A 23,945-nucleotide genomic window follows, 5' to 3' on the forward strand; every position below is an offset into this window, starting at 1 on the left:
CTAAACACTGTACCGCTCTCCAGCCCTTCAGCAAACAAGCTGCCTCCTGCTACAGCCAAATATTTCCAATTTTGACTCGTCAGTCCAGAACACCTGCTGCCATTTTTCTGTACCCCAGTTCCTATGTTTTTGTGCATAGTTGAGTCACTTAGCCTTGTTTCCATGTCGGAGGTATGGCTTTTTGGCCGCAAGGTGCTTTACTTCAAAGCACCCCATATACAAGTTTGAAAAGCTACATACAAAATAGGTATCAATAACAGTTCCAGTTTTTCCATAAATATAATTTATGGGGGAGCTGGAATTTATGCTGAAATGACCATAGAATAAACTTGATTTGTTTTTGTTTGTTTTGCCATCAACAGTCTTTCTCCCATATGACTGGCTGTAACTCCCTCCAGTAGGTATGCAGTATCTTTTAACATAAGGATGTGTATACAAAGATCAACATAATGGGCTGGTGGGAGGAATGGATACCCACAATTATGGGTCTTCCTGGGAGATTATTTAAAGTACATGTATAATCAGAACTTTTAATTGTTGTTTCGAATAGAATAGGAAAGGGTTAAAGCCCTTTTTCAGTTTATTTTTTTTTTGCTGTGTGTCTGGTTAGAGAGATTTTAATTCACTACCTGTCCCAGAGGTAATAGAGAGTGACCATTTCCCTTCACTTTTTCTCTTGATGACATTGATCTCCAGGACAAACGGTGAATTTTCCCTGCAGAAACACAAACATCAATAAAACCTGATAGGCGGTCTAATCTGGAGCAGTGGAGCTCCCCAAAAATTAAAATGGACCAAGATAATGGTACACGGAGACAGTATATGTGATACAAATGCATACCTTTGTGTTCTTTTTGCACTAGCGGTAGTCCACAGATGTCATTATTTGCACACCCTGAAGGGGGAACATGTACTTCAGCTGGTTATGGTCTGGTGGCCGCAGTGGGTTTAATGTGCATTGATGAGAGCTGCATTAGGTATACCTTGGCTAAGGTCTGTATGTTGCCTTAATTTGTATTTTATGCCTCATGTTTCATGTAACTTTTGTATTTCTTGTATACAACATATGAAAAGAACAAAACAATAACAATTGTCAATTTGAAAAAAAATAAAAAAAAATAAAAAAAATAAAATGGAATTAAACCTTCCTATCCTTTGCGGCTGAAGACGGCGCCATCTTAGCCTCCTTTTAGATCTGCAGTTGGCATGGTTCAGGTGAGAACTGGCAGCTATGATAGTTATCACCAGAGGCATGCCTTAAATGGAACTGTCTTGAGAATCTGCAAAATTGGCGGGCTCGTAAGCCCCCATATGTGATAGCGATTAAGTTGAAAACAAAAAAGTACAAAAAAAGTTAAGTCCCCCACGAGCGCATATTAACATAAACAGGTGTTGGTTGCACCTACGTACAAAAAAGGATGATCATGCTACACATATTAGGTATCTCCGCATGCACCAGAGTGGCAGCAGTAATTCTAGGGCCAATAATTATGGAGATCTCTAAATCGATGACCTGTACAGGCTTTCAAACTTTGCCTATGGACAATTTGGGGTACCGTATTTTGTTGCCGTTTCATGGACGCACACAATTTTTAACCTTGGCATGTTGGGTGTGGGACTGTGCCAAACCACATGCAGAGCGGTATTACATTTGAAAGTCCCCATTGGAATAAAGAAAAACACACACTTAGGAGGTGGCAGTATCACTTCCTGAACATTGCAACTCTACTGAGCTCTGAAAAGCGATCCACAGTGGTTCGGCTTTTCAGTGGGGCAGTGGAGCCTGCCACTCGTCTGAACAGTGGCGGAACTACCGCCGGTGCGGCCGATGCCGGCGCACCAGGGCCTCAGGGGGGCCCAGCACAGTCCTGGCCTGTGCATAGATGGTATCCAGCGGCCGGCCGGCACCCCGTCTCTGCGCCGGGAGTGTCGGATCATCCGTTCATCTGACACTCCCGGCGCAGAGATGGGGGGCCCGCCGGCCGCTGGATACTGATGTCCCCACACTCTGACGCACTGAGAGGACTAAATGTAGATTTCAGCTTAACTTGTTTTTTTTTTTTTTAATAAAAGCTGACGTTTATCTCTGGAACCATTTCTAAGAAATGATTAGGACACAGGAAGTGAAAGGGATAGAAGGAAGTATCAGAACAGTCAGCGAAGGAGGCGTGCCCACCCCTCACTAGTGACAGATGGCGAAAAGATTCAGAGAAGCTGCATATTTTGCTTTTAAACTGTAATTTCAAAAAGGACGGGTTTTATACCACACAAAAGGCATAGTTTATTTTTTGAATAACCATCATGTGACTGTGTGCTGAGCTGAAAAAGAGGCTGGGAATTCATGAAATCGGCACGAGCTGCAAAATTTTAAAAAGACTCGCAAATGCAGGTCCACAGACTAGTGGCAGAGCAGCAGTTAGAAAACAGAGGGTTAAACATTTAGTGCCCATTCATATCCAATGTGCCTGGATGTGTCAATAAATGTATACCCAACACGTACAGGCACCAAAAATGAGTACATTTCAATGGATGTAATCCACATCATCATAGCTAACAGATGACAGATCATGTACAGGTGAAACTCGAATAATTAGAATATCGTGCAAAGTTAATTTATTTCACTAATGCAACTTAAAAGGTGAAACTAATATATGAGATAGACTCATTACATGCAAAGCAAGATAGTTCAAGCCGTGATTTGTCATAATTGTGATGATTATGGCTTACAGCTCATGAAAACCCCGAGAACCCCAAATCCACAACCTCAAAAAAGTAGATTATTACATGCAATCAATAAAACAAGGATTGTACATAGAACAATATCGGACCTCTGAAAAGTATAAGCATTCATATGTACTCAGTACTTGGTTTGGGCCCCTTTTGCAGCACTTACTGCAATTACTTTTGCATGATATTCTAATTATTCGAGTTTCACCTGTATATAAAAGATGATTGGCTAATAGGAGAATAATGTTTGTTACAACAAATTCTAAAGATTTTGATTTGAGAGTATTATTGATGGTCATCTACCAATATTAATTAATGACAAACAACTGTATGAGATTCTGAAGGTAGGTTGTCGTTTCCTTACTAGAAGGTCTCCCACACTGGACTCTATCCTGTCCCCTAGCAGAAGAATACAAGGGAACACTTGGTTATCAACTGCAGGCTCTTATAACTGTGGATATAATACATGTATGTGCTGTAAAGTTCATAAGAAAACAAAAAAAGGAGTATCCAATTAGACAATATAGTCTGATCAGCCATAACATTATGACCACTAATAGGTGAAGTGAATAACGTTAATTATCTGGTTACAATGGCACCTGGAAGTGGGTGGGATATATAAAGCAGCAAGTGAACATTGTGTCCCTGATGTGTTGGAAGCAGACAAAATGGATAAGCATAAAGATTTGAGCAACTTTGACAAGGGCCAAATTGTGGTGGCTAGACGACTGGCTCAGAACTCCAAAACTGCAGCTCTTGTGGGATGTTCCCAGTCTGCAGTGGTGAGGACCTACCAAAAGTGGTCAAGGAAGGAAAACTGGTGAAGGGGTTATGGGCGGAAAAGTCTTAATGTATTAGATAGTGATTGTGTTGGAAGCAGAAAAAAAGGGCAAGTGTAAGGATTTTAGAGAATGACAATGGCCAGATTGGCTTGACAACTGGGTCAGAGCAACTCCAAAACTGCAGCTCTTATGGGATGTTCCCGGTCTGCAGTTGTCAGAACCTACCACAAGTGGTCCAAGGAAAGAAAACCGGTGACAGTCATAGGCAGGCAAGTCTTAAAGTGACATTAAACCCTCAGATTTTTTAACATAAACCAATACTGTAATGTGCGCCTTACTGTAATCCATGGTTGTTTCCCTTCTCTTTGCTGCTCTTCCTTTTAAATCTGTATCTCTTCTCATGCTGGGGAGAACTTCCCTTTGCAGCTGAGTGCCTCTTCCTGTAGTGCTGGCTCAGGTTCACACAGACACCATGGGGGTGATTTACTAGCCTAAACACACGCACGCACTAAGTGCGTGTGTCGGGTCCCGGTCCGAGTGGCTCCAGGTCGGGTGCCAGTCCGAAATGCACCTGGGGCGCAAATGTTGGTCCGTGTAGTCTGATCCAGTAGAAGAGCTACTGTAGCTTAGATTGCTGAAAAAGTTAATGCTGGTTCTGATAGGAAGGTATCAGAACACAGTGCATAGCAGTTTGTTGTGTATGTGTCTGCGTAGACACAGACCAGGGTACCCATGCTGACCCATGTCCACCATCAAAAGCACCTACAATGGGCACGAGCATCAGAAATGGACTTTGGAGCAATGAAAAAAGGTGGACTGATCTGATGAAACACTTTCTTTTTACATCATGTGGATGGCCGGGTGCGTGAGAGTTGCTTACCTGGGGAAGGGATGGCATCAGGATGCACTATGGGAAGAAGGCAATATTAGGCGGGCGGCCATAATGTTATGGCTGATTAGTGTATCAATTGCAATACCAACAATGTAATATATTTGATTACATGTACAAAGTGTTATTTGCAATAAATTGGCTGTACCATTCGCCCATGAAGGGTGCGAATTGGGGAACACTATTTCACGCAATAAATCTCAATGCATTTTGCCCCTCAAATGTATCTAAGCATTTTCCTGATTTTCATGGCAACAATATGACTTCCTTTACTTCCCATGATGTAGAGAGCGTTAATACACATGAGAGGTGGTGACACATACCCCAGACTCTTGGAACGGGAGACCTGGTGGATCTTTAAGTTGCAAACGAGGATGCCGCTTGGGTCTCAACCAGTGGTGGGACATGAGTTTATATTTGAAGTGATTTGAGGTGTTCACTGGTCCCCCATCCCATGGAATCTACACTGAGTGGTCAGATTATTATGACCACCTGACGTTTGTAGGCAAATTAGCTATAATTAATTTTGCGCTGAAGTTGCTAGAGCGCCAGACCATTATAAATAGGGAAGATTTTCGCAAGGTAAGTCTATGGAAGCATGCACCTGCATGCAGACACCGTGGGATAGGACAGGAAGTGCTAGCAATGACAGAGGAGTCAGCGCTGGATCGGACACCCGTCGGACCACTGGAGGGACAGATGAAAACATCAGGAAAGAATATCGGATTAAGAGACATCAATTAAGGTAAGTGCTGACATTAACATTGGGTGGAGGGATAAAAAATGTTTACTTTAATGTCACTTTAACCACTTCCGGGTCGCAGTACATCTATAGACCGCGGCCCGCAGAAGTGGTTAAAACAAGAACATGGCTGCTTCGGCCCAAAAAAAAAATCTTGCACCAGGGCCCTTTGTTCCTTAGGTCCGCCACTGGATTCCTCGCATCACCTTTCAACATCTCATGGAGTAACGACGCGGCCCAACGAAGTCATCTCGTGGAGTCATCTCGTGGCCCAACGAAGTACTGATGGGGTGGTCATAATAATCTGGCCACTCAGTGTATATTTAGGTGTTTCCCTTGCAGGGCCAGTGAAGTACAGTATAGCCATTTATTTTATATTTGGAATGTTTACGTTTTTGGGTCATTACTTTAGATTAACATATGTTTCAGTACTGTGACTTTTGTGCTGCTATGTATATTACTAATGTTTTGATGTTTTGTCCTAATACCATGCTGTAGAATTTTAAGTGACTATGTAATGGTTGTAAATTATGTTTTGACTGTATGGTGATATTAATACTATTCTTAGTCAGATATCAACTGTGAGGATAAAGGATGCATTCACAGCAAATGCATAAAACAAACGTACAGATGTTTACATGCAATTTAAAACAAATTTTTTTGTTGCATTGTGCATCAGTGCCCATTTGTACACGTGGCATTGTGGAAGAATGCAGACTGCTCCTCCTTCATTTTCTTTTTATAGATGTGTCTCAACATGGCACAGTGGTACACTCATTGAAATGTATTCATTTTTGCCATCTGTGCATTGGGTATGCATTTACTGAAATATTTAACCCTCTGTTCTCCAACTAGTCTGTGGACCTGCCTTTGTGGGCTTATTTTAAGGGCTTGTTCACACCATGTCCTGATCATGTCCAGACCAGAACAGTTTGCATCCCAAAAAAACGCAATGCATCTGGTACGGAAAACAATGTGAACCTGGCCTCATGCTATGTTCACACCATGTCTGGACCAGATCTGCAAACGCAGTGCAATTGTACCACTATTTTGCCGCGTTATGGTCCTTTTGTTTAGCTTAGAATGGGCTTTACAGTGCATTCCGTGCATTTTTGATGCGTTGACGTGTTTTGCGCGTTCCACACCAGAAAAAAATAAGACATGCAGTATTTTTTCGGTCTGGAACGGAAAGCACTGCAAAGGTGTGAACTGTAGCCCAGAAATCACGTAGGGATACATTGGGGGTGCGTTTTTGGTCCTGGGGCTAACTGTTCTGGTCTGGACAGACTATGGACTTCCTGTGAACAAGCCATCAACAAGCCCTAAAACCAAGTGACATTTGGATAAGATCTCTGTCAGTGTGTTGACGTTAAACGTCAATATAATAGATAAGATTGAAGCGCGTGACACAAACGTGGAATTGAGGCTTGGAGCGCAAGAATTCTAAGCAGGGAATTGGGCTTGTAGCGCTAGATACCAATCTGGGAATGAGGCTTGAAACACAGAACATTGATCTAGGAGTGAGGCTTGGAACGCTGAACACACAGAATCTGCAGCACGTGACATTGATCTGGGAATGAGGCTTGGAACTCAGTACACTGATTGGGTATAGGATTTCCAAGACCTGACACTGATCTATCTAGGAGTGAGGCTTGAAACACAGAATCATTGATCTGGGAGTGAGGCTTGGAACGCTGAATACACAGAATCTGCAGCACGTGACATTGATCTGGGAGTGTGGTTTGGAATGATCTGGGCATAAGGCTTGAAGCACCTGACGCCAATATGAAAGCGAGGCTTGCAACTCAACAACACTGATCGGGAAGTAGGACTTACAGGTGACACCTTTTCAGGAGAGAGGCCTGAAATACAGGACGCTAATCTGGGAGTGAGGCTTGGAGCGCAGGCTACTGTAACGAGCTTGTCTGTGTTGTGTTAGGGCACGTGAAGTGTGCGACGTCATCATAAACACTCGTAGGCAAGATGGAGGCGCATGTCACAGGAAAGGTAACGGAAAAGGGAAGTTTTGTTTTCCCGGTGATCCCGGAAGCTAAGTCAAGCTCAGGTTCTATAGTGCACGGTGACCAGCGGTTAGAGTGTCACATTTTGTGTACACAGCTGCAGATGACTCCCCGCTGTGTGTATATTAAAGCCTTATGTTGATTTTATAAAGCGTGTACATTTTGCATTTTATCTGGTGTGTAGCTTGTAGCACCGTCCGTGGCTTCTAGCCTACTTTGCTGTGTGGACTCTGACACCTGTCAGTCACACCCCCTTGCCTCAATACGCCACCGTGTCCGTTCTTCCTGGCGTCCACTTATATGATGACAGTTTAAAGCAGTGGGGTTCGGGAATTGTCAATCGCAGTTTAGAATCAGTGAGGAGATCGGATTTCTGGAACATAGAGCCACATTGTAATCAATGTTCCCCGCTGTCATTGGACACTAGGGCTTATCCAGCCTGGGGTTCAAAGTGTAACTGAAAGCAAAACTTTTTTTTCTTCCTATATTTGGATAGAGTGTTGAAGGGATAGAACTACTGTCAGGTTTTATTGCTGTATGTGTCACCATTATGGAGATTGAGGCCCCTTTCACATGGGCGGTGTGATCGGATGCCCAATGTTAGTCTGTGGGCAGCCGTGTGTAAATGGACCGGTTTCAGTTTACACCTTGTTACCCCCGACTCCAGCCAAGTCCGGAAAAGCAAATGGATCAGTGATCTGTTACTCCGGACCTGATCATGCCAGATCGGGGGTAATCTGGAACATGTCCACTTACATCCGATTCCCTAATAGACCAGCACGGGGTCCTGTAATTCTTCTTTTTTTCTCCTCCATGCTCCATTGCCAGCTGGAGGGGAAAAAAAACTGGATGGACACGGATGTCACAATGGTGACATCTGCACCGTGCTGCTGTGATCAGGAGAGGATCTGTGTAAGGATCCTCTCCTGATCAGCCCATGTGAAAAGGGGCCTGACTCTTTAATTCTCTTCATCACCAATGTCACCAGCTATGAAAGTGTGGGTGAAGCCAACATTTCCGTTGTCACCAGGACAGGAATGGAGGGGAAAATCTTCTAGTTGGGACACTTGTCCCTATGAAAACTGTCTAAGAGGGGATTGGAATGATGGTCTCGCATGTCCTGTGGAGTTTACAGGACAGGACGCAAAAGGAGTTCGCCCTAACTAGATACAGCTAGCAGTTTTAACCCACCTACTCTATCTAAAAAGTGTTTTATATAAACTTTAAAAGGCATTGTCCAACTATGGAGAAATTAATGAACACACACACTGATGAAATAAAAAAACTGTATTAATATTTTGCATTGGAGCCTGGAAAGCATTGCAACCGTGTCAGTAGCTCACAGGCTCCTGCAAACTGTTTTATGGACTGAAGCTGAATTTTTCTGCGAAAGCTAAAAGCCAAATATCACCCTAACCCCACCCCAAACCTACAAAGATTGTGCCACAAAATCCATTGGGAGACTGACATTTCCTGAAGTGTGGTATTCCCGGGTCTCCTGCACCTCTCATTGGTTCCTCTATTCTGTAGTGACATGGAAGTCACCAGGCTGAACCAGTGAGAGCTTCTGGGAAGCCAGGACCACGACCATAGACCTGTACATCAGAAACTGTAGGTTGAGGGAATCTGGGTTTTAGAAGTTGCCTCCATGCTTTTGATTGTCTCCTTCTTTTACCACCAGTTACCTTCTCAGTCTCCTTGAATTTTGGAGTTCTCCTTTAAGCTTCTGCACATAGCACATGAAAGATGGCTGCAGAATCCAGAAACACTTTAAGACTAGGACTCTGGAATTGCAGAGGAGGTTAAGGTCCACAGGTGTGGGTGAACTCCTTACTCCTTACTGTTAGAGTGTACATTTATTTACTTTATAGGTGTTCAGATGGTGAATGTATACAGACATCTTTTAGGACTGCTACACATTTATCTTCACACATTTGATGCTACAGTTTTGTTTATGTATTGTTTCAGGTGTGAGAGAGGGCCCTCTCTCACACCTGAGTATAACAGTGATTGTGGGTTAGGGTGTGCGTCTTCTTTAGAGACCTTAGACTTGGGTGGACGAATTAATATGTAATTTAGCAGCCAGTCTGTCCAATCCAGGCGCCAATAGATTTTTATTTTTTTTTAGCAGCAAGCTCCGTTGGCAACAACTAGGGAAACCCTCAAAATTGATACGGCTGTAATTTTTAAGGAGCATTGGCTACCTGACTCCTGGTATTTGTCCAGACCTGCATTAAACTAAACCGTTTCATTACCATACTACTTTCACCTTTAATATTTGTACATACCATGTGCAAAATTAAGTGTTTTTGGGGTCCCCCCCCCGGAGTGAATAGGTGTAATTTTAGCAATGATTCCTCATAACTGAGTTCCTATAACCCCTTATTAATTTTGTTACCCTTCACTGAACTCTTTCTAGTGCAAGAACATCCATCCTTTGTATCTGTTACCAAAACTAAACTGCATATTTTAGATGAGGAAGAGTCAGTGTTTTCTAAAGGGGTAGAATTGTGGATTTATCTCTAGAATATACACTGATCAGCCATAACATTACGAGGACCCGCCTAATATTAAATAGGTCCCCCTTTTGCTGACCCATCAAGACACGGGCTGCACTAGACCTCTGAAGGTATGCTGTGCTTTCTGGCACCAAGCCATCAGTAGCAGATCCTTTAAATTCTGTAAGTTGTGAGGTGGGGCCTACATGGATCGGACTTGTTTTTCCAGCAAATCCCACAGATGCTCGATTTGGATTGAGATCTGAGGAATTTGGAGGCCAAGTCAACATTTCAAACTCGTTGTTGTGTTCCTTTTTAAACCATTCTTTGTTTTGGAGTTGCTCTAACCCAGCTGTCTAGCCACCACAATTTGTCCCTTGTCAAAGTTGCTCAAATCCTTACATTTTCATATTTTTTTCTGCTTCCAACACATCAACTTCAGGGAAAAAAATCACAGCTGTACTATCTGGTAGAAAAATAATATTGATTTTAAAGTACCATGAGGCCATCCAACCAAGTATTACAGTTGAACAGAGGTAACATTTGTTTACACACCAAAACTTAAATTAGCTGCGCTCAGATTTAGGCTTTAAGTCAGATCTCAGTAATTCAGGAAGTATTGAAGCCAGTGGATAATTATGATATCCTGGCAAAATGAATTTTCGTAAGGAGAAGATGAAAATGGGCACAGTCTGGGCCATTGAATTCTGCTCTAGCCAAGCTTAAACCGCTCCCTTCCCCAAGTGACATTCAAATGAAGGCCTTGACCATGACTTGGCTTGTACCAAGGAGCCAAAGGACTTCATGGGGATCGGTGTGACGATAAAGTGCCTGCATTGTTACTACTATATCAGAACAATATTTGCATTTCTTCCCATCCATTAAAATAAATTTAATGATCGGGTTTTTTTTGTTTTTTCTAAGAAATAGTAGGGGGAAATTATCAACACTGGAGCAGATTTGCACTCCAACCAATCAGTTTCTCTTTTCAAATCTTTCCGGAGCAAACTCAAGAGAGATGCTGATTGCTTGCCATGGGCAACTGCTCCAGATTCTGTCTGCTCCAGTTTTGATAAATTCCCCCCAATGTATATGAAATTAATAGGTTGGTTTTTAATGGAAGATTTAAAAAAAAAAATTTTAATCTGCTGAAATTTGCTGGAATAATAATTTGTATAAGTAGAAAAATCAGTGTTTTTATGATGGGATATACTATTCTTGCTTCATTGGTGTTGAGACATTGCTGTTTTCTCAACAGAAAATAATGTGGTTTGCAGTAACATTCATGTAGCTGCAATTCCCTGGACAGACACACCCAGAGGATGGGCAAGCTGCCAGTTGTTATTACAACAAGGATGTGAAATGATCTTCTGTAACATTTGTAAGGTGTTTTGTATACATTGTTGTTCAACGGTAACCTTTTCTTCCCCAGCACTGGGTAAACCGTAAGCTACAACAATGGAGAAGTGGCAAAAAGTATTGAATAGCCACTGGCAGCACATTGCAGGCTCGTCTTCCAGTTCAATACCCCAGCGCCCAGAGCATCTTATGGTGCTCTGGTATAAGAATATCAACCCAGATTTCTGGTTAGAGAGCATGATGCTGTGGTAATGCCTTTTCAGGGTCCATGGCACCCTGCACTTGCAGAGTGTCCTATGTTATCCAGATAGAATTATGGTGGGCATGGTGTGAACCCAGTTTGCCCAACCTGCTCAAAACTGACTGCCACCCCTCCTCCTGGCCCAATCCGTTACAGAGAGGCACATTTCCTGCCCCACATGTATTCATTACATAGGAGCGGGTAATGCCCCCATTGCAATTGGTGCCACTGATTGTGTTGGGAAGAGGGGGTGGTGGTCACAGTTTTGAGTGAATTTAGGAAAACTGGGTTCACACTAAGACCAGTCTCATCTCTACTGGATATCTATAAACCTGAAATGCTGAGGACATCTAGTGGCAGAAATGAATTGCTGCGGAGGAAAAAACCCCCCCCCAAAAATATTTGTTACCCGCGCGCACGCACATATAAACGTAAATACGCGTTGGGTGCGTTTACGTGCGAAAAACAAGGATTATGCCACACATGTTGCATATTACTGCGAATGTGGGAGTGAGCAATAATTTTAGGGCCATCAATCACTGATAACACTAAACTGATGAGCGGTAAAAGCTGTTAAAGCATCGCCTATGGTCAGTTTTGGGTATTATCGTTTTTTACAATTTCGCGTGTGCGCGCAATTTTAAAGCTTGACATGTTTGGTGTCTATTTACCCGACGTGACCCCATCTTTTATATTTTACCTAAAAATGTTGGTAAATATAAATGTTTTATAACATAACATAGGGAAAAGGTGTTTTTTTTTTTTCATGATTTTTGGTACTTTTTTAAAATTATATAGTAAAAAAATAAAAACCCCAGTGATGATTAAATACCACCAAAAGAAAGCTCTATCTGTCCCCAAAACATTTTATAAAATTTATTTTGGTACAGCGTTCCATGACGGAATAAATGCCAAAGTACAGCAGCGCTGAATACTGAAAAATAGTGGAAAGGAAGGCGGTTTAACACCCTGGTCATCAAGTGGTTAAAACCCCTGATGGGGGACTATTTTTTTTTCCAGCTTACTCTGAGTTGGACTTTAGGGTTCGTTCACACCAGATGCAGTGCATTCCGGCCGGAATCTGGCCAAAACACACTACATCGCATTGCGGCCGGTCACTTTTTTGTGAGGCCGAAATGCGTCCGTCTGCACGGGATCGCAAGGCACATTGTGCCTGTGGTCCGGTGCGATCAAAATGCTGCAAGCACTATTTTGATCGCACTGGACCACAGGCACAATTGCCTCGCAATCCCGTGCGGACGATTGCATTGCGGCCGGAGGGCATGGCTACGATGCCATTCACTTCAATGGCCCGCCACGCCCCATACTGCCCCGCAAAAAAGTGAGCCGGCCGCAGTGCGATTCAGTGCCTTCTGGCCAGAATCTGCATCTGGTGTGAACGTACACTTAGGGTTTGTTCAAACCATGTCCATTTGAGATTTTTTTTTGCACACCATTGTGTATGTGTGGTATGAACAGGGCACATAGGATTGAAAACACAGCTCAATGGACGTGGTTTGATCAAACTCTAAAGAAAAATATGGAGCATGGCATAACTGTCAGTTGTGGGGAGAGGCATAGTATTGCCTCTCATTGACTTACTCTGATCTTAAAGCAGGGCAGGCAATGATATTTTATTTTTCTTGCATATGTCTAGTCAACGGGATTGGTTGATTTCCATATTGGCAGCCCTCCCGGCGTCAAAAAAGTGAGAAAAAAAATATTAATAGGTTACATACTTAACTAAACAAACAGCCTGTCCACTAAAATGTTTTTGTTCAGATCGGAATTATCTTTCAGTCCTGAGTCGGAGGATTTTTGTGGAAACGGCGACTACACAGATTGGGTATAGTTGTGCTGTAGCAATGCAATCTGTTTTACTTTTCAAGCTTGGTGATGTAACTTACCTCTTTATGCCAGTGATCCTTTTCTCACTTCTACATCTACAGTAGTGGATAAACCAACAATTGTAAATGAAAGTAGATTTTCTTTATATATCACACAGTTGTTTGCACAAATTTTCACAGTAATCTATTTATTTTGAATAACTGCTTATTTAATGTGCATTATTTCTCTTTCATGTAACAGATTGTGTATGACCAGGAAGGAGTCTTCATACATTCATCATGTGGCAAATTGGATGATCAAGACAGTTTAATTCCGGGAATATTGCGTGTTTTAGAGAAGGTAAGAGTCCTTTTTATGCTTTGTTACTATGAATGACATTTGAATGATTATAAGCCAAAATATGACACAATAAGAGGATATTATGTCCCCTGTCTACAGGAAATTACAGTGCACATTGTGTAATGGAAAATAGATAGTAGGATGTTGTAGTGCAATGATTCCATAAGGTGGTCTTGTTGCTATGATTTAAACAATTGCATTAGCCAGAGTGACTTAGAAAACAAAATTTGGCACATGTAATATATAAATAAAGAATAGCTGTTTATCAGTAATGAAGGGTGTACTCCAGGCATAAAAAAAACCTACCTACACAACCTACCAATGCAGGGCTATTGTTTCTCATCTAGGCAGTAGAAGCAGTGAAGTCATTCAAGCCTAGACAGTTTTCTCTTTACCCTTTTCCTGTGCGCCTGCTCTGTGTTTACATCCGAGACTAGAAGGCTGGCAGGATGTCAGGAAGAAGCTGAGCTACAGAGAGAAAGTGAAGCCAGGAAGAATCTGCTGCAAACATTGAGAATTAATTTCTTCCTCAGTGGCTGCAGCAAAGAGGTGAGCGAGGGCTTTTTTTAACGTTTATTTACTGCTTGTTAGGAATATGTAAATATTTCGACGTCCAAAGCTTAGCCACGGTTCTACTTTATAGTCTCCTTGTTATCCGTAAAATGTTGTTCAGGAAGCCCTAGTTGTTGAACTGTGAGCCCAGGTGTTTCCAGTGAGCCCAGGTATTTCCAGTGCACATGCACTTATGCTATTTTTTTCTAAATTGGGGCAGCTGTGTGATTCCACCCATACAGTCGCAAGATCACTTCATGGATCCTTTCCCAGGATTTGTGAATGGAGAGACTACAACTCCTGTCTGTCACTGCAGCAGAGGGACTCTTGGGATACAAGTGCGGTGATGCCAGTGCACTTGTAGCCCATTGGTACTTCCTCCCGTCCCGTAGCTGAATGTTTGTATCTAGGTACAGACAAGGGCTGGAGGAACAGTCAACAGGAGCCTGGGCATTGCACCTGCAATCCACTGATCGTGTTTGTAATGCTTTTTATTATATTAAGGTGTGTGCATTAATTTATTTTTTTCGAAAAGGTGGACTATGCTTTTAATCTCATTGCTGTCTCACACAGGGCCGATGTCCAAACACTTGCAATAGCCCAATAACCTATTAGATTCCTTCTTTCCTGTCTCCGATGAATGAAAGATAAAACTTAATGGATGGCTTTGGGCAACCATTTATCTGTTGAACAGTTTTTATACATCCATTCTGTAGAGAGAGAAAGCTGAAGTGCACAGAATCATGCGTGAACCAGCTCAGTCCTACCAGCAACACTTAGGTGGTCCTTGCAACAGCAAGAGTAGAGTAGATTACATACGGCTTGGCATCATGTAATTGGTGGTAAACAGAAGTTTTTCTGATTTTTAATTATTGCTAAGAGCTCATATGTACAGGTGATACAAAAGAAAAGATGGGAATATCACAGGTAACGCCTGGGTGTTTATCTACGTTTTCATTGACTTGTATTATCAGTGCCGCAGCAGCCAGGAACCCAAACCCAAAAACTTTGCAGCAGGCATTTGCTTTCACTCATTTATTTGTAAAGATGTTATAATGACAGTTTAGGGACATACCACTATCTCCAGCAGTGTCCCTCTAGCTTCCAACCATCTGTCCCGAGCTAGGTTTAGGCTCGGAGTCCAGTTGCTGAAACAGCAGGCAAAGTCGTGGTATAACAGGCTGGGTTCGGTACACAAGCAGATGGTAGTAGTATAGGAGCAGGCAGAAGCGTGGTCAGAGATCAAGCCAAGGTCAGTAGCCAAAGGTATTAGGTTTTGAAGTGGAAAACAGCAGCCAAAGGTCAGTACACGGGTAGCAGTATGAGGGGATCGTATCGCAGTAGAGCAGACAGCAACATATTGGCACAATAATCTGGCAAACAGAAAGTGCAGAGGCATGGCTTAAATTGCGGAGGTACAATAAGGTCAGAGTTCAATAGAAAACTAGGTTTAACTAAGCATTGCACAGAGATCAGGCAAGGAGCTATACAAGGTTTCAGGTGGCTCAGCAGGAAGAACCACTGCCAGACACAGCAGAGGTCCTGGGTTCAGATCCAGATCCTGACTCATGTGCAGTCCTTTTGTGCTTTCAGGCCACAGTTTACTTTTTAAGTTGACAACCAATGATTTAACTACTAGCAGCCAGTCTAAAGAATATGTTTCCTTCATTGGCCTGAGTTAGCACCTAGGTAAGGAAAGCAAAGACGTTTGTGTGCAGGGGCCTCAAAAAGTCAGGCACTGATTTAAATCATGTGATTTTGATTAAGAGTTTGACAGCAGTATTAAAATGTGTGCTATTGTTAATTTTTTTGTCTTGTAGGATGGTGAAGTTATAGTAGATTGGAGACCTCTTGAAGAAACTTTGGATTCATCAAACATTCTGTGTGCTGTAAAGGTATTTTATTTATATGTGTATCCATCCATTTAAAAGAAATAACAAACAGCAACACGTATGAAATAGCATATTACACTGCATGGATTGAGTCCTCTTTTGGCGATAGTCATGCTGCTTTACCTGTTTAATTATTAGCAACGTTTCATAAAACCTGTTAATTAAAGCTGAACTCCAGCTATAGAAATGTTTATATATTTTGTTTATATTTTTATATAGTTACATTGGTCCGGCTTGACACAATGTAGGTATATATAAATTGTCCTTGGCAGAGCCACTGGGATCCTGTATAATGCTGTAGTAGCTAAAGGGGCAGTGACGTCACGGCACTGCCCCTTGTCCAATCATAGAAAGCCTAATATTCATTGACAAAAATTACTAGGCGTTCGCAGAATGGCTGCTGTGCCAAGCGAGCGACCCACTGTGTTTTAACAGAGGGGAGGTTGCTCAGCATAGTGGCTGTTCCTGGACCTAGAAGATTGCTGCAATACACTGTAGTAACTGTGGCTAGCACACTGTTTTACAGGATCCCCGTGGCCCTGCCGGGGATCATTTATGTCTACTTACATTGTGCCAAGCTGTTGTTTCATGCAATCGCAGTTTACATACACATGCATGTCCTAAAGCTGGGTAGACGTGATACAAATTCTGGCCAGTTCCTAAAACACAGCCGGAATTCGCACAGTGGGTGCTGCTGTTGGCAACCTTTGACCCGGCATCCCTCCTTTCGGGTATTCTGACAGGAGCCACTGTCGGAATAAAATGCGAACAGCGGGCACTGTCAGAATATAAACGTTGATAGAGGAAACTGTTCTTTTTTTTTTCAGCCCCTGTGTTGAATAAAAAAAACTAGACCCATGTATACCCAGCTTTAGTGTGTGTTTGCATGGGGCAACCGGGTGGCTTTAAATTTTTATTTGTATTTTAGTATAATTTAAGTTTTTTTAACGTATCACACGGGGGAGAAAAAGCTCCATGTGTTATGGTATTGGGCAGGTGACAAGTTCTCTTTATGCAGACATCAGGGGTCTATTAGCCCCTAATGTCTCCACTGCCTTCCACTCCATCCAATCAAGTACACTGTGGGATGTGCTTGATCGGCTGTTTACCTAGCATTTCAGTAGGGATTCTGACAGCTCTGGACCCAAAAGTACTGAGCGCACAGTGCTTCCTGGTGTCATTTACCCTTGTCCCAGACTTGCTGGAGACGAGAGGGGGCATGGGGAGGGACGGGTGGCACCTTTTACAGACCCATAAAAGTGAACTGGCAGCACTTTTACAGCTGGGAGTCGGCTGAACTGCAGCCATGATCTTGTTTTAAGCACTTGAGATTCAGGGCATTTATAAACGTCCCCTGGATGTAGCTGGTTAACCCCTTCATGACTGAGGCCTTTTTTTCATTTTTTGTACCCATGTTATATTCCACATTTTAGGCCGGAACATTACTTAAAACCCCCCAACATTATATATTTTCTGAATGCCAAGACCCTATAGAATAAAATGGTGGTAGTTGCAAATTTTTATGTTGCGCAATATTAGCGCAACTCCTTATTAAACCCCAATATTTATTGAAAAATTTAATTAAATGGCAAAAATATAGGGTGAATGGTGTCTTTGATGAAACCACTACTCTCTGACCTTTTTATAATTACTCAACTGGGAAGTTCACTTGCGTCTTTTTAACTGAGCCTTGAATTACTGAAGTGTTAGTGAGGTGAAGTGAATTGAAAAAGACTTGTCCTTCGTTTAATTATCCAGTCAAAAAAAAAAAAAGAGCTCTTATATCTGTAAATTTCCCTGCAAGTATTTGGATGTTTGAAGTGAACACAAGTTTGTGTCATCTGAGGTCACACTTTAATAAATCAGGCCCTGTGTCCTTGCTTCAGGCTGTACTGGTTTATCCATTGCCAGAGCTTGCCAGAGAGCGATGCTGTGCAAGAAAACAGGCCGAAATAGTCAGACTTTTTTTTAATGAAGTGAATATTAGAGCAAAAAACCTATACAGTACATCTCGGCAATACATGCACATTTTACCATGTCTGGTCTATTTTAGAAAGCTTCAAGTACAGAAAAATATCCGTTCATCCAAAACCAGATGAGCTCCTCTTTTGTGTGCTCCATAACACATTCAAATTTGCACTGAAATCCCAAGCAGTGTTGTCGGCCCTGCCCATTTTACTTTTGTGGACTACAGGACATGGTTGGTTAGGTTGGTTGGTTAGGAGACTAAGAGAATAAGATATATTAGTAATCCATCAAAATAGAAGTGGGTATTGTTAGCCCGCAACAGAAAGTTAGGAGCTCCCTGGATTTCCAGCAGATCAACAGCTATTCTCTGTACTTGCAGTGTTTTTAAAGAGACAAAACATGGGGAAATATGCATGTATTGCAGAGATGTACTGCATATTTTGTTTGCACTAACATATACTTCAAAACTGAACTCCGGGCACATAAACTTTCTTTGAAATATACCCCCCGGTAACCACAAATGATATTAATCCCTTTTGTGTGCACCTTTTTGCAGACCCAGCTTTTGCATTGTAAAAGTAGCAGTTACATCATCACTGTGCTGCACATAGCCTGTACAGGGAGCTGTGGGAGGGACCCAACAGGTCCACCCACTACAGGTTGCGTGTAGAAAATTACAGGAGGGGTCGAATACAAGACCAGTCACTCTGCACAAGGGGAGAGAGCAGCAGTAACTAGTCTTTTATTACAATGATCCAGTGTCACACTGGATTATTGCACGTATCTAGATAGAATACACAAAACACACAGAGATTCAAGTAAGGATACACATGCGTCTTGTATCTGCTTATCCTGGAGTTCAGCTGTAAAGAAGAACGCCAGGAAACGCTGTACTTATTTTCATATAGGGGCTAAAATAAAGAAAATATACTCGTTCAATCCTCAGTCCTGCTTGGCTTCTAGATGGGTCTCCACAGCTTCTTCTCCCCTGAACTGCATGGAAGTCTATGGACCCATGCAGCTACCTTAGACATGAGGACGACGGAGGACATTCCACTGCAAGAGTGGAGGGACGAGAGGTGAGTGGTCACCGCAGCAGGACTGAGCACCAGGTGAGTATAGTTTCTTTATTTTAGCCCCTAGACCAAAACGAGCAGTTAACCCTTGCAGTGAGGAGGTAGCCCCCATTGTAAGGGATCATTTTTCCCTTTGATGGAGTGTCTCTTTAATTATATTGGATTCAACTCATGATCTGACAAGTTTGCAATAGTGCTTTATTACTCAAAGGTTTTATTTTAATATAACTGTAATGTAAAAAGAGAGCAAGAATTGGCTGTGCATTCAGGAGAAACCTTTATATATGAATATATTTCTCATTGTCTAGGATTCTAGTTCAGTTGTAGAGTGGAATCAGACTCCAAAGCAGCGAGCTATCGGCACTGAACATCAGAACAGCTATGAAGCAGAGTGGGATATGGTCAGCACAGTTTCATTCAAGAAGAACTTTGCAAAAGGGGGTTTGTATTACCTTTCACATTTGTTTTGACTCGCATGAAGGTATACAGTTATTATACATTGTTTATAAGCACAAAACACTATTGATTAGAATGTCTTTTTATATAATAAGAGTTATGATCTTATGGTGCCTTACACAAGACTTGAGTAGCTGAAATGAATTAAAAACCAACTCCAGACACAACGTAATAGTTTTGAATCAAGTGTGGATTGGGTTCAAACTAGGGATGTTCAGATACCAAGTACTGTACTCAGTACAAGTACAGATACTTTTCCAGATCCAAGACTAGACTAGAGAAAAACACAAACGTCAGGAGGCAGCTGTCATATTTTTGAGGAGCAGACGAAGCTCCTGGGATTTGTGCATCCCGGTTTTAAATGTATGATTTATTTTTTATATAAATATATATAGAAAGGGATGCACCAATACCATTTTTTTTTTCTAGACCAAGTACTGATACTTGTCCAAGTACTCACAGATACAAGTACTGATACATTTTTGTTTATTGTCATGTGACAGTTTTTCTAAAACAATACAGACAAGACAGTGGTGGAGCGCCTGAGCCCGGTTCCAGCTGCTACCTTGGTAGTTCTCCTGAAAATGCCAAAGTATCGGCCCTGGTATTTGAACAACCTTTTTTCAAACTTTAGTCAGGCTTTCATTGCTGTCTTTTTAGAGGTTAGGGTAATTCACTCTTATTTTCCTGCAACTGGACAGCAATGTAGACAAAACAACAATAAAAAGCTAGGACCATTGTCCGATTCTTATTGCTGCCTGAGTAATCTTTGTGGAAGCACATGTAATTCTATTAGTCCAGCGATTTGATAACCATTTACATCTTCAGCCATTTAATTGAAAGTACACCTGTCCCAGGCTTCATAGCATTGGATTATGGGGAATGGATTATGTTAATTTGTGAGTGTTTTCACAAACCTAAATGTATCCCATCTGGTCTTTAAGCAATCAGCATATGCTTTGACGCATTACATTTCACCATATTAATTTGATTTAAGGTCACTGAGTTGCCCTTGTGGGTATAAATGCTGGGGTATGTTCTTAATACTCATTAGAACTGAGGAAGCCACTTCAGTGAGTTTTTAAATATCTTCATCATTACAGAAGAAGTCCATTTCAATATTACTAACCATACCATAAAATGTAAAAAAAAAAGAAAAAATGTATTAGAACTGAATAACTTAACTGATTTTGTCGTCTGTAAAATGGAAGACATACTCAAATAACACCGCTGTAACGAAACAGATTGCTGGTTAATTTTCTACTTGTGTTCAACCTTTCATCATCTCCACTTGCTTGTATGTGTACTTTTACAAATCATCTAATATGGCAGCTAAGAACACATGTGAATGTAAATTTTGTATGGTAAAGTAGATGTAAACCCTAACTAGATTACATTTGACTTGCTGATGCATTGTGTTTCAATAACAATGGTTGTTTTTATATTCCTAGAATACTTTTTTTTTTTGCATCTCAGTGCTGCCTTTTTCAGCCACTTCCTGTATACTTATGCTCACTACAGTATTTGCTACTCATCATTGCTAGGACCAGCTCTCTGATGATGGCAATGGTAAACCATGCCTGCACAATATATGTTGGCACAGCTGCTTGTAGTCAAAAGTACAAATGACAGGGTGACCATGTAGAAGCCCTGTTGGGAGATAGTTGTCAGTGGAAGTGCCTGAACAAGAAAATTCTTGGTAGGATCACCAGACATTGTTTTAGTGATATCTGCAGAATTAAAAGTATTAAACAAACTTTTAAAATTATATCACCATGTTATAGCTTATATAAGATTTAAGTTATTTGGGTTAAATATACTTTATTACCTTAACAATTGTGCATTTTGGGGGGGGAGTTTTTAACCTTTTTTTTTGTTTTTAACCTTTTAACACTTTTGGTCATTTTGAGTATTTTTATCATTATTATTATTATTATTATTATTATTTTTTTTCTACAGATATTTCAAAAGTGAATTTCAGTATTTTGAAAACTGCAGCTTTCATTAAAATAATACCTGGTAATTCTGCAATTAGTTTCCTGGTTCATCTGTCTCCTGATAGTGCTGTCACCTTGTCATATGAACGTCTAACGGAAGCTACAAGTGTCCATTTCAACACACATATAATGCAGGCACGGTCCACTGTTGTCACCACCAAAAAATCCCATCCTGAGTAATGCCATGCATCTATCACTGGAGTCCATCCATGTAGATAAGAAGTGGCAATCTGCAACACTGAGATATAACAAATGATTTAAAAAACTAGTATTTTATTTTTTAAAAAATGGCAGTGATTGATTTCCACACGGTGCTTTAACAAATTTCATGTAATTCAGTAAGGCCTTACATCTAGTTTGGGTAACAATTAAAAGAAAGCCATACATGCAACCCCCAACAATATAATTTTCTGTTGCTAGAGAAGGTTATAAAGTTGTTCTTTACAGTTGTGAAGTGGAAGAGTAGAATTATAGCATACCATGCGTTATGAAACTAAATAGTACATTTAAAAAAGTGACACATTAACCCTTTAATTATAAATAACAGGTTAAATAGTTCATACATGCATAATGAAGAGCCCGATTATCTCTGTAATGGTTTGAAATGTAAAAATGTATTCATGAACGCTACATGCCCGGTCTCAGATACTATACCTAAATAGTGCATGCCGATGACGGTGTTAAAGAAAGCGATGGATTCTGTGTTATTTAATCTTGAACTAGCCAAGCACATGCTTGAATCTGGTATGTTGAACTTACTATATGTAGAGCTTAGCAGGTCACTGGTTTAGCATGTCAAAAATATGGTGCTAGACATCTATAAGACATACATATATCCACATTGTTTTATTTTGTTTGATAACTGAACAAATTCTATTAGACTTTGTTATAATGTTTTAATAATAATGTGCTTGTTTATGACCTGTTATTCTGTGTGCTGTTTTTCTTATCTTGTTCTTGTTTGCTTCTGTAAACTTTGTTAGGTGTTCAGAGTCCAGTAAATATCCCGAGCAAATGGTCATTCCTCTTCAGCTTGACTGACCTCAAGTCAATTAAACAGAACAAAGAAGGCATGGGATGGTCTTATTTTGTTTTCTGCTTGAAGGATGATGTTATCCTTCCAGCTCTCCATTTCCATCAAGGAGGAAGCGAACTTCTGCTTGAGTGCCTTGAAAAATACGTGGTGCTGTGTGAGTAAGTATCGCATAATGCTTTAGGCATTTTCCCCCTTTGATGTTAGTTTTATTTATAGCAGAATTCAATCAATAGAGCAATGATCACATCAGTACAGAGTTCTTCCCCTACCCAATAACAAGCAGACAATATACTTAAAAATATTTACTTTTTCAGATACAGTGCAGTCTTTTCCTACCCACAGCCATCCTTCTTCTGCTGTTCTGTGCCTGTCTTGTGGACTATGCCAACCCCTGATCCTGACAACAACAAAATTGGGGATCCAGTAGTGGTCCATTTCCAGAAAAAGATCCCCCTTTTAACATTTTAAATACCTACATATTGATTTTAAACATGTTATTTGTCCCCAGTACACTTTCAGTTCACATCATTATATATGTTAATTGTATGTGGAATACTTAAAATCAGCTTATAGCTACTAATTTATTACCATGGCTCCTCTCTAACTGTCTCTCATGAGATATCCGATTTACAGGCAAAACAAAAATAAAAAGCTTTTGGTAAAAAAAAAAAGAGATTAACAGCTAATTATTATAAATGATTTTTACCCACTAAAGACTGAAGCACGTGACACACTGCATGCAAAGCGACGCACAGCAAAGGGAAGCGGCAGGAAGCAGACTTGCATCGGCAGTGTGTCTTGCAATTTTCGATCCGGCGCATCAGCTTGCAAGAACTAGCATAGCTGAACGTGCTAAAATGAAAAATTTCAACTTCAGCCAATCGACTTGCGCATATAAACCCACACGTCAGCATGCGAAGTCCATTAAATTGTTACGCGCGAGCCGATTGGAAAATGAAGTATTTCAATTGGCTGCGCTCAGCCCCACGCTTCACTTTGCTCCCCACTGCTTTGCATTGATTCACGTGCAGTGTCACAGGCTTTAATTTAACCTGTTGCCTCCTGTGCCCAGCAGATGCACCTTTCTACTTGCCAAACAGAAAGTTAACCACAGCATGTCCCCTGCTCACATTTGCTACCTCATTTTCCTTGTAGCCAGTCTCCTGAAAATTAAGAACTAGAAGGTTTCATTTATATACCCTGAACCGTGGACCGCGGGGGAAAGAGTCTGTGGGCTACAATGCATGGCTGCTGGTGTGCGTTGCCCGGCACATTGCTGATGCGCCAATCCCAGCACATTGCACTGTTTATTTTGAAAAAAATGGGCCGCGCAGCCACAATGCATTTGGTGTGAATCCAGCCTGGGATTCACACCAGGCTAATGCTGGGAGGAGGTCATGGCTGTTTTAGCAGACTAATGAGATGACACAGTTGATCAGGGCTGGTGCAGGCAGAACAAGAGTGGTTCTGTAAATGTTTGGGACTTGAGTTTAGCAGGGTTTCGTGTGATTGGTACTTCAGA

General features: G+C 41.3%; 1 protein-coding gene across 1 annotated transcript in view; it reads left to right on the forward strand.

The window, feature by feature from the left end:
• Window positions 1–7,025: 7,025 nt before the first annotated feature.
• Window positions 7,026–23,945, forward strand: part of TBC1D15 (TBC1 domain family member 15) — a 54,495-nt gene continuing 37,575 nt past the window's right edge. The window contains exons 1-5 of the mRNA XM_018558058.1: window positions 7,026–7,147; window positions 13,348–13,446; window positions 15,819–15,893; window positions 19,243–19,375; window positions 22,371–22,581. Of these exons, the coding sequence (XP_018413560.1) occupies window positions 7,124–7,147; window positions 13,348–13,446; window positions 15,819–15,893; window positions 19,243–19,375; window positions 22,371–22,581 (542 nt within the window). The 5' untranslated portion in view covers window positions 7,026–7,123. The remainder of the gene's footprint in view (window positions 7,148–13,347; window positions 13,447–15,818; window positions 15,894–19,242; window positions 19,376–22,370; window positions 22,582–23,945) is intronic.

Source organism: Nanorana parkeri, unplaced genomic scaffold (genome assembly GCF_000935625.1).
Source record: "Nanorana parkeri isolate BGI_ZX_2015 unplaced genomic scaffold, ASM93562v1 scaffold318, whole genome shotgun sequence".
NCBI classification, from domain to species: domain Eukaryota; kingdom Metazoa; phylum Chordata; class Amphibia; order Anura; family Dicroglossidae; genus Nanorana; species Nanorana parkeri.